The sequence below is a fragment of the Aulonocara sp. 'chitande type north' Nkhata Bay genome, linkage group LG9 (genome assembly GCF_057382095.1).
Source record: "Aulonocara sp. 'chitande type north' Nkhata Bay isolate Kocher_YH1m ecotype deep benthic linkage group LG9, A_spYH_male_GT1.1, whole genome shotgun sequence".
NCBI lineage: Eukaryota > Metazoa > Chordata > Actinopteri > Cichliformes > Cichlidae > Aulonocara > Aulonocara sp. 'chitande type north' Nkhata Bay.
In genome coordinates this window covers 32355833-32372170 of record NC_141352.1, presented here as the reverse complement: position 1 = coordinate 32372170, position 16338 = coordinate 32355833, and the positions used below count along the sequence as shown (strand labels likewise).

The 16338-nt window shown below is 41.4% G+C and overlaps 1 protein-coding gene across 2 annotated transcripts in view; it reads left to right on the top strand.

Annotated features, from left to right (window-relative positions):
• vav3a (vav guanine nucleotide exchange factor 3a) overlaps window positions 1–16338 on the top strand; it is a 90240-nt gene that overhangs the window by 32197 nt on the left and 41705 nt on the right. For both annotated transcript variants that reach the window (XM_086307001.1, XM_086307002.1), the window contains exons 3-7: window positions 10467–10525; window positions 10691–10756; window positions 13374–13482; window positions 14445–14546; window positions 15699–15767. In XM_086307001.1, coding sequence (XP_086163127.1) covers window positions 10467–10525; window positions 10691–10756; window positions 13374–13482; window positions 14445–14546; window positions 15699–15767 — 405 coding nt within the window. The remainder of the gene's footprint in view (window positions 1–10466; window positions 10526–10690; window positions 10757–13373; window positions 13483–14444; window positions 14547–15698; window positions 15768–16338) is intronic.

Below are 16338 nucleotides of genomic sequence, written 5' to 3'. Positions count from 1 at the left end.
CAGCTGTGGAGAATCTTTAGCGAGTAACGATCGTTGCTGTTGTCATTCATCAGCGCTCCCGTCGTGCTTCTGCAGTTTGTCAGCCTACATAAAAGCAGCAGACATTCGAGGACGTGTTTGTGTCCCAGTCCTGACCCAAACAGATCTCAAACTTGTTTTCTAATTAATTTGCCTGTGATTCCATTTTCACAGCACTCACTCACATCCCCCGTTTGGGTTCATAATATCCTGTGGGGTGAGACGGGGCAGACTAAAACTGAGGCGCATGCTGAAGCTCTTTGAAGGACGCTGCAGGATCAAAGGCTCTCAAAAAAAAAAAATTGCCGAGGAATGTCCATATGGATTTTCACTGACCGCCTTAGGACGTCGTTTTCAGCACAGACATCCCACTCGAGCTTGCTCTTACACTTTGTTAAGGTTTCTGGCAGTCTTTCAAGTCTCTGCTCGCCAAATGATCCCAACTAGGAGCTGAAATGTGCAGCCTTTAAACACTGTCCTTGTAGCTTCACTTAAAGAAAAGCACTACTAAAACCAGTTTGTATTTTCCCCTCAAAGAGGCTTTGGGGAGATTGTTTTCCCCTCGTTTGCTTCATTTCATCCCCAGTTAACTGCGAGATAGTATTTCAGCAGCGAGGGACTGATATTGTCATGTCAACGTGATGAAACAATGGAGATTGTGCTGCAGATTGGCTCAGGAGTGGGTGGAAGAGATGAGGTTATGTCTTTAGCACGGCTGCTGCAATGAAGTCAATGATAATACCAGCAGTGAACACAATAGCAAGAAGCTCTGGCTTGTGTCGTACTAACTTCGAGTGGGGGGTCCTCCATGAAGGATTCATCTCTGTATGTAGGATCTTAGCCTGCAAGGACTGCTGAGAATCTTTTGTGTAAACATTTTTGTTGAGCATAAAAGTGGATTAAAAAAATAGAGTGGAAATGTAGCCATAAAATATCAAAATGTACCACAGTTTCGCTGCTCAAGGACAGCAAGGACAACCTTAAGACCTCGACACAGTTGACCTGTAAAATCTGCACGAATTATCTGAATGTTAAAAGCATTTTTTAGACTCGCCTGTTCTTTTTTGGCCTTTTTCAACTTCATTCAATCCGGTTGTTCAGTGATGACGCGACGAATCCTACTTCCGGGTCTAAAGTAGTCTGCGTTTAATATGGCTTTTATGTTGTTAACATGTTTAATGCTATGTATTTTCTTCTATTTGATCTCAAAAAGCTCCTAAAACAGTCAGTGATCCCTGTTGACCTCCCTCGGCTTTTATTACCGCTAATCATTTATTTAAGCTCAGTTTTTAAAACCTTAGGATGTAACTACAGCCCAGCCCATGCAGCAGTATATGAATGACTAACTTTGTATTGTAGATGAATTATCTCAGTTGTTCTCCTGGCTGAAGTTTGGTCCTTTTACAGCATCCTGCCATGCGATTACATTTGTTTCTGACCACCGAGAAAACTCACGTTAACTTTTATCGAGTGGAAAAAAAGTTAGCTTGTTTATATTATGCTAACATAGCTATGTCGCTAGCGGTCACGTAGCACATCATTATATACCAGCTAGCCAAACTTCAGTAACCCTACAAATGTCACTGCTGTTTAGTTTTCTGTCTTCATTTATGCTGGAAGTGATAAGAAAGCTGTATGTTTTAATTTGTTTCCAAAACCCCGCAGTCAGGACATGCTATATTGTATTTAGATAGAAGCTAGCGAGCTAACTCCCTGCTAACTTCTAACTCCGTTAAATGTCATAAATTCCGTTTTCATGGATGCCTGGATGTTAAACTCAATTGTTACACCTGGTAGAGCAGAACGCTGATCATTTTATTAAAGATGAAAGACTTTAGACAGTTTTTCAACTCTCAGTAATGCCATAGTGATCGTTTGATATATGGACCTGCAGCGGAGTTTAGACCCAGACACGGCTAGTGACGTCAGACTGAACAACCGGATAGACACAATGAAGAGAGGACAGGAAAGCAGGGGCAAAGACAGAAGACACGCGGCGAAGGACGCAGGTTGGACTCGAACCCGGCCTGGCTGCTCTCAGCCCTTTGGCATGTGATCACCCGCTCAACGCATTGAGCTAAGCTGGCGCCCAGGTTTGCTGCTTTTTAATGCAGCTGTTCACACTTTTTTTTTTTTACTTTTTGGAACTTTTTGGTGCTTTTTCCGAACATCCAATCTGACCAATCAAATGCTGCATTTGGCAATAAGTTTGCTGTGTCTCAAAACACAGAGCAGTACTAATGATGTGGAAATAGTAAAATAAAACTATTTTACCTCAGGCGCACAGCTAGACGCCGCTCCTGGTCAATCAGATCTCTGAAATGATTCCTCTGCCCGCGCAGATGTGGTCCCAGCTCTGCCAGCAAGAACTCAAGCTGCCCCGCTGACATCCTGAAATATGTATGAAAGTTTTCAGTTTTTTGTGGTCAGTTTGCAGTCAGGTTTGTATTCACCGAACACCTTTGAACAGGCTTTGGATGCATGCAGGTAAAGTGTCTTTAGAGCTAAAGGGAAACGGGATGTGAACATATCTGACAAACATTTAGCTTTTTGTTAGCTTTTAAAATAATTTGCACGAATAAACAATGACAGATGCAAAGATTTCTGCTTGCTCTACTAGAAGCCTGAAAAAACTGGTGCTTGCTCTCAAGACATCAGACTGGATAAAATGCTAAAGACTGTCCAAAGAAACGACATTGAACTAGCATTCATATACAGAGATGTGAATCGTTAACAAGATGAAAGACATGAGCAATATTGGCAATATTGATTCTAAATGAGCAAAAACCTTTATTAGTTATATTTATGTACAAAAACATAAAATTTATGACAGAGCCCAGGTTTTAGATGTGCACAGGGGTTTCACTGCATGGCAGGTATTCCCTAAAGAAGAAAGCCAAGGTGTTTCAGTCTTCCACCACGTCATGTTCACTTATGAGGTCTTCCTTGATTTCACGGCGCTCTCTATGTGCATGTATGTGCTGGCGCGTCTGCTTACTGCTGGCCAGTTGTGAGCAGCCTGCTGATTCAGGCACTGTGAAGCTCAGCTGGAGTTAAATAATCTGCCAGAAAAGTGAGGATTTGGCAGATCAGATGTGTGTATTTGGGAACATCACTTGTTTTGTGTTTTTTCACGTTGTGTGAAAACCATGCAAATGTGTGATCACATGTGAAAAACGCTCCCCCACTGATGTGAATGTCAACCATTCAGAGAGGCTGAAGACAAGCATGTGTGTGAGTGAAGGATCTGCTTGTGAGGCTGGGACTACATGTGTGAGCGACTGTGTGTGTGTGTCCTGAGGGGCTGCGGTCCGTGGAGGTTGATGTGATTTACCTGGACAGTGAGGATGACCTTACTTCTAACCTTACTCTGCTGAGAGAAAGAAATGAAGGCAAAACTCAGACGCTTGTTGTTTGTTGTGAATATTTGCTCTAGGATTACACAGAGACTGATGAGCTCAAATTAAGACATGGAGTGAAGCTGCGATGTTAAATTAGCTGTCAGCTATCACACTAATTTCATGCTGGAATACAAGTTCTTGAGCATCAAACAGCCCTCAAACTTACAGATAATTAGTTAATTAGTTATTAATAGCACTTTCAAAATCTTGTTTTGGTAAGGAAAATCCCTGCTTGTTTCCAGTTATCAGCACATCTGTTATTAATTGGAATAGATAGAAACCAAAGCTGTTTTTACTTGGCTAGGCTGTGGGACATTTTCACGATAGATGGAAATAACTAATATGCGAGCATAGGGAGAAACGAGAGAGAAATGCAAGCAAGCTGGTTTAAAAGCTACCACATAGGTACATTACACACACGCACAGAGATACACGCTAAGTGCTAAGTAACTTGATCGACCTCTGTCAGTCAAAGTGGCCATGTCCTCGAGTCCAGTATGAAGGTGGATGAGATAAAAAAAAGCTCTGTTGAGTTGAGCCTAGTCTATAGTGCTCCTCTTGGAAAAACAAATGTGTTTGGCACAATAAAACACCGGGAGAGGTTTAGTAAAGATAAAAAGATTTTTAAAAAGTTACTTTATACCTATTCTGTAAATGTGTTTTGTGATCATCAATGGTATAAAATGTGGATGTAGCATCTGAAGGCCACCAGGTGGCGATAGCTGTGTTTGCAAAAACACTTCCAGTCCTGTGGACGTCAGTGAGAAAACCGCTTCCTGTCTCGACCTAATGAGTTTATGGGCTCAGTCACTCATGTCGGGTCACACTGAGTAACGTCCATGCTGTGTTTCAAATTGGAAGATGATCTAATAATGTGCTAACGGCTAACAACTTGTCAACCACAAGTCTTTTAATAGTGAGCTCGCTGTTTCACGCCCCCTTCTGGCCACACCCACTGCTCATCAAAATAGCACCTTAGAAACCTGTTAGTGACATCACGGCAGCTATGTCCATGTTTTTAATGTTATGAAGTCAGGAGTGTGCGGGGACTGACTCGCTTTTGGAGCCAGTCTCTAGTGACCACTGTCAAACCTGCAGTTATTTAAGAGATCTGATTTTTTGAACTTTTGAGCTAAACTGGTTCCCTGGTTCATTTTTAAGTCCTTGAGTCTGACACTTGATTAAACCTGAAAGTCCCTGCGGTTTGACTCAGAAGCCGTCTCAAAGAGCTGAAGAGGAGGAACTCTGCAGTCTCTGAGGTTTCTGAGACTGCCTCTTGTTGTCATTTAAAAGAAGTTGTTTTTGCCATAGAAATAATGGAAAGCAGTGTTAGCTTGATGCAGAGAATGGCTGTCTAAATGACGCAGGCAGCAAAACACAGGGAAATGGCCGACGTGTGCTGCATTCCAATCAGCTATACATCTGTATATCCAAACACACTAATGATGTATTATGGGCCTTAATGAGCCGTGGCACTGATTGTCAAACACGCTCTCGCTCTCTCTTTCTGTGCCAATCAGGTTTTTATTCTCCCCTTTATATCTGGATTAGATTTTATGCACCAGCTGCATCCGTCAACTGGATGTACTCCCAAACAAGCATACACCCACATCCACGTGTGTGTGTGTGTGTGTGTAGACACAAATAACAATAATAAATCTCACGCCCAACAGCACAGTCACAAAACACAAGAAGCAAACTGAGATCAATTAGTCTAAGTAACACGTGTACTCCACCCCCCATGTCTCACTTACACCTACACCCGATATAAACCAGAGTGCATCGTGTTCACTCTCTCTGTGGTGCCGTTTGATGGCTTTTTCTTCTACATTGTTCCACTTTAACAGTAAATGTTTGATGGGAAAAGCAGTTGAACTGGAAGAGCTTTTTGGTTTTTCTTGCTGAAAATACAAACAAGATTTTTTTTTGGACGTACTGAAAGCTTCTTGCTTTCATTAAAGTTTCATCAAGCGCGGCCTCCGACAGAGGCAGTGGAGAAAAAGCAAACAAAGCGACCGATTGATATGAAAAAAAGACATTTGTGGATGAGACTAACAGAACTTTATAATATTGTTTTGCATGTTTTAGCAGAGCTAGTTAGTTTTTTTGTTTGGGCCAAAAGATAAATCGGAGCTTTAAGTTTCTCCTCTGCTGCAGCGACTCACACACAGAGCATCCTTCACTTTAACACCCTCAAACTCATCCTCTTAGACACAGTCTTTGTGCAGAGAGCAAACCCAAGCTGTTCCAAACACAGGCGGCTTCAAGACAGCGAGCGTCGCAATCGTTGAAATAACTGCTACAGCAGCGAGAGAAGAATGCAGCCGACGCCAACACGCTGCAAGATGCTTTCACACCTGTTTGTTTGGTGTGGTTTAAACTGGCCCCTCAAGTGTTACACCTCTGGTCTGTTTTACACAAGAAAAATCTTAAATGTGGAGTTTGCCAGACAGCTGATCGTGTAGATGGAAGTCTATATGCAAAGCATGTAATATGATGAGCTTCATGTGTTCCACAGTGGTGCCTATTTTTAGCTGGCAATCGGTGATTTAGAAATAAAGAAAAGGAGAAACAGAAAGGAGGAGTAAAAGCAGAGAGCAGGAAACTGGGACAGCGTGCTGGGCTGTGTGTGAAACCAATAAAGCTGTTGACATGTTATACGTTCACAATGCATCAACCATTTGCTTGATCTGCTCTCCGCCACGAGAGGAAGGAAAGGATGAGCGAGGATAAACAAAGAAGAGGCCGTCGATGGAGATCAGAAATAGGCTCCGATTGATCTCCAGGACAGATATATGGGTTACTATTGATCTTCCTCTAAATAGAGCAAACATGGCACTCGTGTCATTACAATCCAACCAGTGGCGTCGCTGTGTGACAGTGATCCAATTTTAAGATTAAATATTAATGCACAAGTCATATCTATCTATCTATCTATCTATCTATCTATCTATCTATCTATCTATCTATCTATCTATCTATCTATCTATCTATCTATCTATCTATCTATCTATCTATCTATCTATCTATCTATCTATCTATCTACATACATACATACATACATACATACATTAGGGCTGCCACGATTACGTCGACTATCAAAATCGTCGACGACTGATTTAATAGTCGACGCGTCGTTTGAAGCTTTGTAAGATCCCAAAAGACGCAGGAATAAGGAGCAGGATTTAAGAGTGTAATAACGGACTGAAACAGAAGATGGCAGCACTGCATGTACAAGGATGCCAGCTGCCGTTAAACCCCGAAGAAGAAGAAGAAGAAGAAGAAGAAGCAGCTGTGTCCCAGAATTCATAGCGCGGCCAACAATGGCGGCAGCTAGTTAGTTTTAATATTACTCTTATTATTCTTTCTGGGTCACAAAATAAACGTTTAACATATTTTCAGGCTTGAATGTAGCTGTGTAAACCTCAAATATCGGCTCAGTTTATCAGGACACCACATATTTTCAAAAGCGCTCCGACGTTTTCAGAGACGTCTGTTACCCACTAGCTCGATAGCTAGCCGGGGGCTAGGTCACTAGCGCGGTGAGAACACCGGACTCCCGGCAAATCGTTTTCAAACCCACCGCCGTCTTTCGCTACTCAGGTTAAATATATATGAGTCACTTAGATAACTTAAAAATGTTGTTGTTTGGCTTTTTTTTTTTTTTTGTATTTTATTTGTTCCTGAGTAAATCGGTTTGTCTGAGATTAAAGTTATAGTTTTTACACAGCTGAATAAACGTCAAGCAGACAGCTGATTATCAGAAGTGTGAGATGCTGGAGAATATACTCCATTGTCCTGTTATATTTTAGATAGCAAGGAGTTTATTAAACTTCACCGAAACAATCTGCAAATTTCATTAAAATTTAATAAACTATCATCTTGTCTTTATTTTTAGTTAGCACCTTAAAAGCTTAAAGCTGTAAGCTAATGATAGTTATATAAGAGCAGATGCTGCTGGTGCAATAAGCTGTAGTTTTACGTCCAGTGGATGATGATCTGATTAGTCGACTAATCGCATAAATAATCGGTGACTAGTCGACTATCAAAATAATCGTTTGTGGCAGCCCTAACATACATACATACATACATACATACATACATACATACATACATGTGTGATTTCTGTGTCAGCCCACCCATGCAGCCTCTGTGTGCTTGTCTTCCATTCTTGTGGGCAGACACATCCTTCATCCTGCTTTAATTGGCCTGATGTGAATCACTTAATCCAGGGGTGCAGCCACAGTCAGACAGGGCAGGCTTATTAGCCTCCATCAAAGGACCTGTGAGCCTTCATCATCTGCTGCTGCAGTACAGTACGTGTCTGCTGCTGAGCCCGTGACCTCTGGACACCAAATCTAACGCTTGATCTTCTGTGTGTGTGTGTTTTTAACTTTGAGTTCTTACAGTAGATGCTGCTTTCACGTAGGATTTCGATGTGTGTTACAGTCTTACATAACATCTTTACTTTGCTGACCAATTAAGTTTTGCACCAAAATCATGCCGTCTTGTAAAAAGTCCCATTTCATTTATGGACATTTTCCTGACATTTCTATTATTAGCGGCGCGACTGCAGATGGATGTAATGCTGGCGAGCCTTCCAAAAGTCTTGTGCAGATGGTCAGTTTAGTTGCGTGTGACTCATGTAGTCAGCGGAGCCAAAACAGCACAGCGCTTCGCAGAACTCGTCCCCTAAAATCGCCTGCCAGCTACAGCTGGAGGGCCTCCAGAAGCTCGCGGCCGAGTCGCAGCATTTGAACATGTTGTACCTGCCAACACGCTCTCCGGATGTCAAGCCCTTCATTCATTATTAGAGAGAAAGAGAGAGCGCTACATCAGCTTTGTCTAATAACTGTACGCATGTCGCCAGCTCTTTATTATCTCATTCGCGGCTCTGTTTAGATCGCAATACCAACATGCATGCCCATTTCTGTATTCATAAAACAAGCAAGAGCACTGCCTAGACTGCATTAAAGCATTAGTGCTGTCTAAAGTCTGAATCCTTATTATCATCCTTCTTTGCTTGATAAAGGGCTAATTATTGTCTAACCTTCACGTACCTGCTTCAGGACTTGCGTCTTCTGTGTGACAACTCTACATCCAGTGTGTGTGTGTGTTTGGATTTTGCCACTAAATTAGTTTTATTAGTGTTCTACCTGTCCAAACCAAATAAAAGAGCGTCTGACAAAAACATGTGTCAGTGCCCTCAGAGCAGTGATCTTAAATAGCTGCGCGGTGCTTGACATACTCTTTTTGTGTTTTGCCTGGATTTTGTCTGTCAAGCTGTCATAGCTTATTTGTGAAGGTTGAGGTGGCTTGCAGGTGTACTTGTAAACAACAACAATAGCACATTCTACACGCATGTTTAGGGTGTGAGGGATTTAGAAGCACCAAGTAGCCCAACAAGCCATTTAATCCCCCCTGACACACACATAAAGACCCCAGTCCTTCACTGGGCAGCTACTTCAGTACTGCTGGTTTGATTTGAAATGCCTCCTTTGCATCCTCCCACTCTTTATTTTGCGCTTTCTCAATGTGTTGCTGCTCGTGACGCATCAGGATTTCACAAGATTTCCATCATCACGTGAAAATGATAAGCAGCAGACGACTCATCTATCAGACATCCTTTCCAGCTGATACTGGTATTAAAAACAACCCACAGTTCTGCACATATGTCACACTCTCTGTCTGTCCTCTCTGTGTGCCTCTTAGAGGCGGGCCGATCGATCCAGATATCGATAGTATTGATACTGACGCTGGTATCGGTCTCAGATCGATACTAGCGTGATGAGATGGATTCATTGTTTCTGTCCTCCAAGTTCACTCTGTAGCCTGCTGATTTATGTTAAACTAATTTTTGGGAAATCAAAAAATATACCTCAAACATGCACTATGAAAAATGTGTTGACTGTCACATTTATTTTATTTATAGCCTATAGCACATTTAAACAACAGAAGTTGAGCCAAAGTGCCGTAGAGACACCCACATTTATATTCCAGGTCCCCAAAACCCCAGACACGAAAAGCTGATGTAGCTGAAAGATGTGTTTTTTTGTGTAAAGTAATTGTGGAAAAAAAATCACAGTGATTCGGTGTCCATTAAAATTAGATCAAATTTTGAAAATCAGTGATGATTCATCACATAAGTCATACCACACTGCTCTACCCTACATGAACTGCCTTGATAGAGTAAAAGTACCGGTATTGTATCGGCAGTACTGGCCCTATGTTTACTTGGTATCGGACTGATACCGAAATCTGCAGTATCGCGCAGCACTAGTGCCTCTGTTTTCAGGAGGGGGGAAGGGAGCCGTGTGATCAGTATTGATCTCAGAAAGCTCCCAGGCAAATTTATCTGTATTATATCTGTGATGTGTTAGCGTGAGTGCAGGCTTGGCCTCAAAAAGGAGGTTTGTGGGCCGTTTGGCAGGTTTCAAAAACGGAGAATAAACAGAGTTCCCCTGTTGAGTTTTGACTCACATAACATATCTACATTCAGCCAGCTGAGTTCTGTGGTAATTAGTCAATCTGGTCTCACACACACACACACACACACACACACACACACACACACACACACACACACACACACACACACACACACACACACAGGTAGAGATGTTTAAACACACTGGAAGCAGCTTTAAATGACATATCACACTAACAGCCTCAGCTGACACACAGTTTACATCACACCTACTGACAGTAGGTCATGTGACACTGCTTTGTTGTTGGTGTACTGCTGCAGCTGTTGACTGGGAGCCAAAGCAATATTTTTTTGTGTGTATTACACTTCTCTTCTCTCTTTCTGTTCCTTGTTTCTTTTCTATTTGATTTAAATATAAAGTGAGTATTTTAGGAGGCAACGCAGTACAAAAATAATTCCACATGAAGATGTAAAAACAACACAGCATATGAACGTGTTCCTGTAAAATATGCCCCAGTTTGTTTGTTGAGCAACACAGAAGTGTTTGAAAATGCTGCCCTCGTGTGTCTGTTATCAGAAATGCACCTTTGTGATGTCCTGAAACGTGTTTTATGTTTCAGGTTATGGACACACTTTCTAAACTCTCCCACACTGTGATTGTACAACAGACTGGAATCAGGTATGTGGAAGTGAAATGTTTTAATACAAAACAATGCATTTCTTTCATTGCATCTTGTGATCTTAGTAGTGAACAATAAAATCTAATGTAATGGATGCATTATACTGCCACTGGAAGCTTGTGAGGTATTTTAATCCTAAAACACGGACTGCTTTCTCCTCTCAGGCCCTTTCCAACAGAGGACAGTGTTGAAGATGAGGACATCTACAACCACCTGGAGGACCTCATAGAGTATGCTCTCCACCCTTTTGTTTCCAGCCATATCCTTAAGAACATTTTAAGATGGATTTCTAATACACATGTTACATTTTAAAAAGTCAGCAACTTTGTGAGTCTTTATGTGCACATGTGTGTGTCATTATGGCACGCTGAGTAAATGTAAAATGAGCATACTCCAACAAAAAGGGGTTTCTGAGCTCTTTTGCAGATGTTTACACGTCTTTCCGGATGTGTGCAGACAGCTTTTGTCAGCATAGCTGCACAAGATGCAGTCATTAAACCTGTCACATGTCAAGATGCAGTCTGGGGTCTGACAGCTCACCGCTGTGATCCCATTGCACCGCAGTCTCTCTACTTTAGTGTTCGGCTTCCTCTTAAAACTCTCCACGCCTGTGAGGATAAAGCTGCCATTTGTTCCCTGGGTGTTGTCTGGAAGGCAGCCATTTTCAGCATCAACTCGCCCCGCTCTTTTCCTTAGTTAGCTACAAGTAGGGTGTGTGGGACTGTGAATTAATCATTTGTTGTTCAAGCCCTGCTCTGCAGACACCTGTTAGCTTAGCAGATTTAAATGACAGATTTTTCTGTCTAAAAATACCCTTTAAAGTTCATAGAGAGGGTGTTAGCTATACTGCGTGCAACCAATGTAGGTCGGTCGGTGTTCGATACCAACTAAAACCAACCTTTTTTTCACCTTTGGAAATAAAGCAGGGACAAAATAATAACATGACATAATCCTCCTCCGTTGCAGACAGAATGTCTGGCACAGTCCCATTCACAGGCCTTCCTCTAAATGCAGCTGTAGGACTATTGACTCTGGCCTATCTGATATGGATTTTTGAATGCATTTTTGTTTAGACTGAATGCGTCAGATGCCAATTCATGGACAGATTTTTTGTCCCTTCTCTGTTTTTCCAGTTCATAGCTCATAACACTGCAGTTTCCTGTCTGTTTCTGATCAGAAATACTGGCACTTGCATGGTAATTGAAGTCAGCAGAGAGCCATAATCCTACAGCAGAAATGCTGTTGGAAACCTTTACAGTGACACAGTGGTTTGGCCTGTGTTTAACGCTGACAGCTCCTACAGAAGGAAGCGGCACACTAAGAGTAGTGACAGCAAAACAGTGGCTTGATAGCAGCCAGCACGGGAGGTTTGATGTGTCAGCCTGGATCTCACTGAACTGAGCCACATTCTCCCATCTGCTCAGCGTTTAGCAGCCATATAACGGACACAACAGAAACACGCGCACGCCGTTCCACACAACAAGAGGTTTCATTTCATTTGGGTTTTTTTTAGCCAAGCATACAATGTTGTTGCCCATCTAGAACCAAAATAAAGCTTTATATGTGCAAAGCATTTAGGATTAAGAGCAAATTCTTCTCTCTCATCACTGGAGATTTCATCTGTTCTAATCTGTTTTAATGTGCAAGGCTAACAAAGTGTTTAAATTCACTGCACTAATTTTTGAAGAGATAGTACAAGTTAAAAGTAATAGTTAAGGGCATTATTTCTCTGTATTCTAGATATCTAGTAATGCCCACTAAAACACTAAAATTGAAATAGACTAGCTTGGCTATTAGCTATGAAGCTTTATGCTAGGCTGTTAGCTATGAGGCCTTATGCTAGGCTGTTAGCTATCAGTCTTTGTACTAGACTATTAACCAAACCTAGCATGAAAAAAATAGTTGTTTTTTTTTACTACTACTTACTACTGTTTCTTAACAAAAGTAACAAAATCCCTCACACAAAAGCTGCTTATAAAACAGGAAGTGCAGCTTAGCATTTACATATTTTGTTTATGATAAAGATGAATTAAAGTAGATTAGATTATTTCTACCTATATCTTCTTTTTACGATAACGTCAAGCTAAGCTGTCTTTCTCTATCATATTGAGACTGAGAAATAGTCTCTCACTCAGAGAAACAAGGTTACAACGTAACCTTATGTTCTGTAGCTCCTTTGTTAGCTTACAGAGGCCCACTTTACCCTCAAGTCCTAAATGAATTTTGACACATTGTCTCGTCTCTGTTTGAGTTATTGCCCTTTACTATAAGACATGACAATAATACATTAGACATGACAATAATACATTAGGTGAAACAGAGCAGCAAACCACAGAGAGAAATATTTTTTTTTCCTTTATGGTCCACCACCTATGCTGTAGATCTCTTATCCTTGACCTCACCTCCTGCTCCTTACCCTAATAAAACATGCTAATTGTTTACGTCCAATTATCCCCTTAGGTTTCTTTGAACTTGGGAACATTTGGTTCTAAAATAAATGTATGAAAAGTAAAGAAGACGCACACAAACACTGAGTCACATCATGTTAGCCCACCTGCTAAGGCTGCAGTAATTGGCTCCGATGTGAGCAGTCAGAACAGGCTGGTGGCGTCACACATAAAAGTCTTTTCTTGTCTGCGTGTTCCTCAGCCACTTTCACAGCAAGGGATTAAGTTTTGTCCCCTTCTAACAAGATTTGTAGTGTGGTATTAAAATCCACATCTGTAAAACCAGAACCGTGTGTGCTTGTCAAGAGAAGTGAAAACCATTTCATCCCACTCACTCAGGATCAAACAGCAGCGTGATGTAATGCAGTGTCACTGCCTTATTCTTTCATTTGTCCTGCAGTGAGAATGGAGTGGAGGATGAGGAGGACCTTTATGACTGTGTGTACGATGACGAAGAAGGCGGCGAGATCTACGAGGACCTGATGAAGACAGAAGCTGTCCCTCCTCCGGTTTGTCCACCTCTGTAACTTCACTTGAAAATGTGTTTTTTTGTTCTTGTTGTCAAAGACTGCAAAGAAAGACTGGTGAAAGAAGTGATGCTACCATCATATCTGACGTCTTAGGCCAGGGGTGAGGAACTCCAGGGCTCAAGGGCAGGTTTTAGATATCACCCTGGGTCAACACACCCTAATCAAATGACTAGTTCATTACCAGGCCTCTGGAAAACTTCAAGACATGTTGAGGACGTAGTGTAGCAATTTAAATCAGCTGTGTTGGATCAAGGACTCATCTAAAACCTGCAGGAGACCAGTCCTTGAGGCCTGGAGTTCCCCCACCCCTGTCTTAGGTGATGGGATCAGACATGGATGGCACTTCCCTACTTGTGTCTCCAAGTGTTCAGCTGACCACATCTTATTTTAAGCTCAATAAATCTTTTATGGGCAGTTTCAGGCAAAATGTAATGCAATGTGTGGTTTGTAAAAGCATTGGGGACAGTATGGAAAAATAACACCACATCCTGCACCGATGGCATATTTTTTTGTAGGTTCTTGTTTGGAAACCATTTAAAACATTAGTCATTGCAATAAAAATGAAATGCTCAGAATGTGGTATCTGTTTGAGAAAATATAGTTTGAGAAATTGAACTTTTTTGAATTCTGAATGGACGTTTGATTATGTGGAGCTGGTCTTCATTGCTTTGTGGTTTCCATGAAACTTGGAATTGAAAATTTACAAAATAAAAATTGGCCTTCTTTTATCTTTCCATCTGAAATATCCTTCAAAAGAGTTCTTCTGAAACTTGGCAAACTTGAACAAAAGCACTGAAAGAAAGTCAGATGAACCTTGGTGCCAAAGCAGATTCTGAATGCCTTTAAAATGCTGTTTAAATTTCAAATATACATTTTTTAAATTTAAGTGATTATTTATCAATGTATCTATTCAAGTGTATAATGTGTGCGTGTGTGCGTAGGCGTTCCAGAAGCAAGCAGAGACTGACATCAGGAGTTGCTGCTTGACAGAGATCAAGCAGACAGAGGAGAAATACACTGAGACCCTGGAGTCTATAGAGAAGGTACACACTGGCTGACTGGTGGTTGTCATTGTGCAGCCCAGGCTTCCTCACATTGCTACGTGCTGACTGAAATTTTAAGCAGGTAATCTCATCTGCATCCCATGCTGAGTTTGTACGCTGGCGATACTTGGAAACATCGTCTCGTTGAAGTAATCAGAATTATAACTGCCAGTTATTGTGATTTGGTTACATCTCAGAAGTAAAAAAGCGGCCCCCGATCACAGGTTTAATGTGACATGACTGAATTAGTTTGAAGCTGCGGGCCCTCCAGAGTTCTCTATTAAACCTGCTGAGCGAGTGTGTCTCAGTTAGCTTGAGTGACGAGTACTTACCCACAAAGCTGTTGTGAAAGAACATAGGATGAAGCGCTTTTGGACATCTTTCACTAATATCCAGGTTGCCAGCACTGTTTCATAAATTGGTGTCAGTCTAACTAACTTTATTTCATTAGGTGGAAGTATTATCGCTCTGTTTCCCTTTACGAAGGATGACTGGAAATCAATTTGGCCTCTTTATCACCTTCAATATGAGAAACTGTGAAACTGTAATGACCTCTTTTCGGGTGTAATGGAAACAAAAAAAAGCGGTGTAACACTCCGCACACCCAGAGAAAGAAGCGAGGTGAAGGATGTATTTATATTTTTGAAATTAGCCGTGAGTAAAATGTAATCCCAGCACTCCTTCCAACAAACGCCCTAACAGAGAGCTCTGAGAGCAGCCGCTCGCCTGTGGATGTGTTCCACCTTACCCGGCACTTTTTACAGGACTGTCTTGGACTACTTGTCTTCTACCTCTTGTGTACGTTCACGTCTGCTAAAAGACCTCGCCTGATTTCCCAGAGGAGCGCCTCAGTAGATGACTTTCGATATGAAGTGGATGGTGGAATTTAGTTTGTGCTCGCCCGCTCCTTTGAAATGTAGAGGTGACTACACTGTGGGAGTTTTCTGAGAGGAAATCATTAAATTGCAAACTCTGAAAATGAGATTATTGTCGTGACCCAGACGCTCCTGCTTGTTTTCGCTGACTGCAGCTCTTTGCAACTTAGCCCTATAATATAATAGCGTCTCACGCAAAATGACTTTCCCACTCTTACTCTAGAGGAACGAGGCTCTTTGTCTTCATTCATTCCCTCTCTGTGTTTCTCTCCTGCAGCACTTTATGATTCCCCTCAACACGTTCTTGTCCCCAGCTGAGATGGAGAAGGTGTTTGTGAATATTCCGGTAAGTCAACGCCTTTGGAAGCGGTCATTGTTGAGGGGGTTGCAAAATTCTCCTTTAAATGGTCTTTTCCCCCACCGACTGTCACAATAGGAGGAATGTAGAAGTGTAAATAATGAAAGGAATGATGGCTTAGCTTCACACCTACATGGCAAAATTCAATAAAAAAAAGATTTTAAACCTTTTTTAAATGTGCATTAAATTAACATTACAAAGAGACTACTACTACTATTTAAGAGCCTTAACTGTCCAAAAACAGGTCACTGTTTTGTGTTGCATGCTAACATGCCAACATACTGACATCAAATATGCTGACTGATTGATTTACGTTCACTGTTTGACTGTGAAATGCTAACAGTGACCAGAAAGTAGCAAGAACACCTCAAGATAATAGCAGTGTCTTTAGTTTTTAGGTAGGTTTGCAGAGGCAACATGATATCAGTTTTGCTGCAGGCCTATACAATAAAAAAAAAAGTTTTTTTTTTAACCTCAATAAACATGAAGCATGAAAATTAAATGAATATAGTTAAAGTCAGAATTTTGGTCAAAGATTCTTATTGTGTGTTGACATATT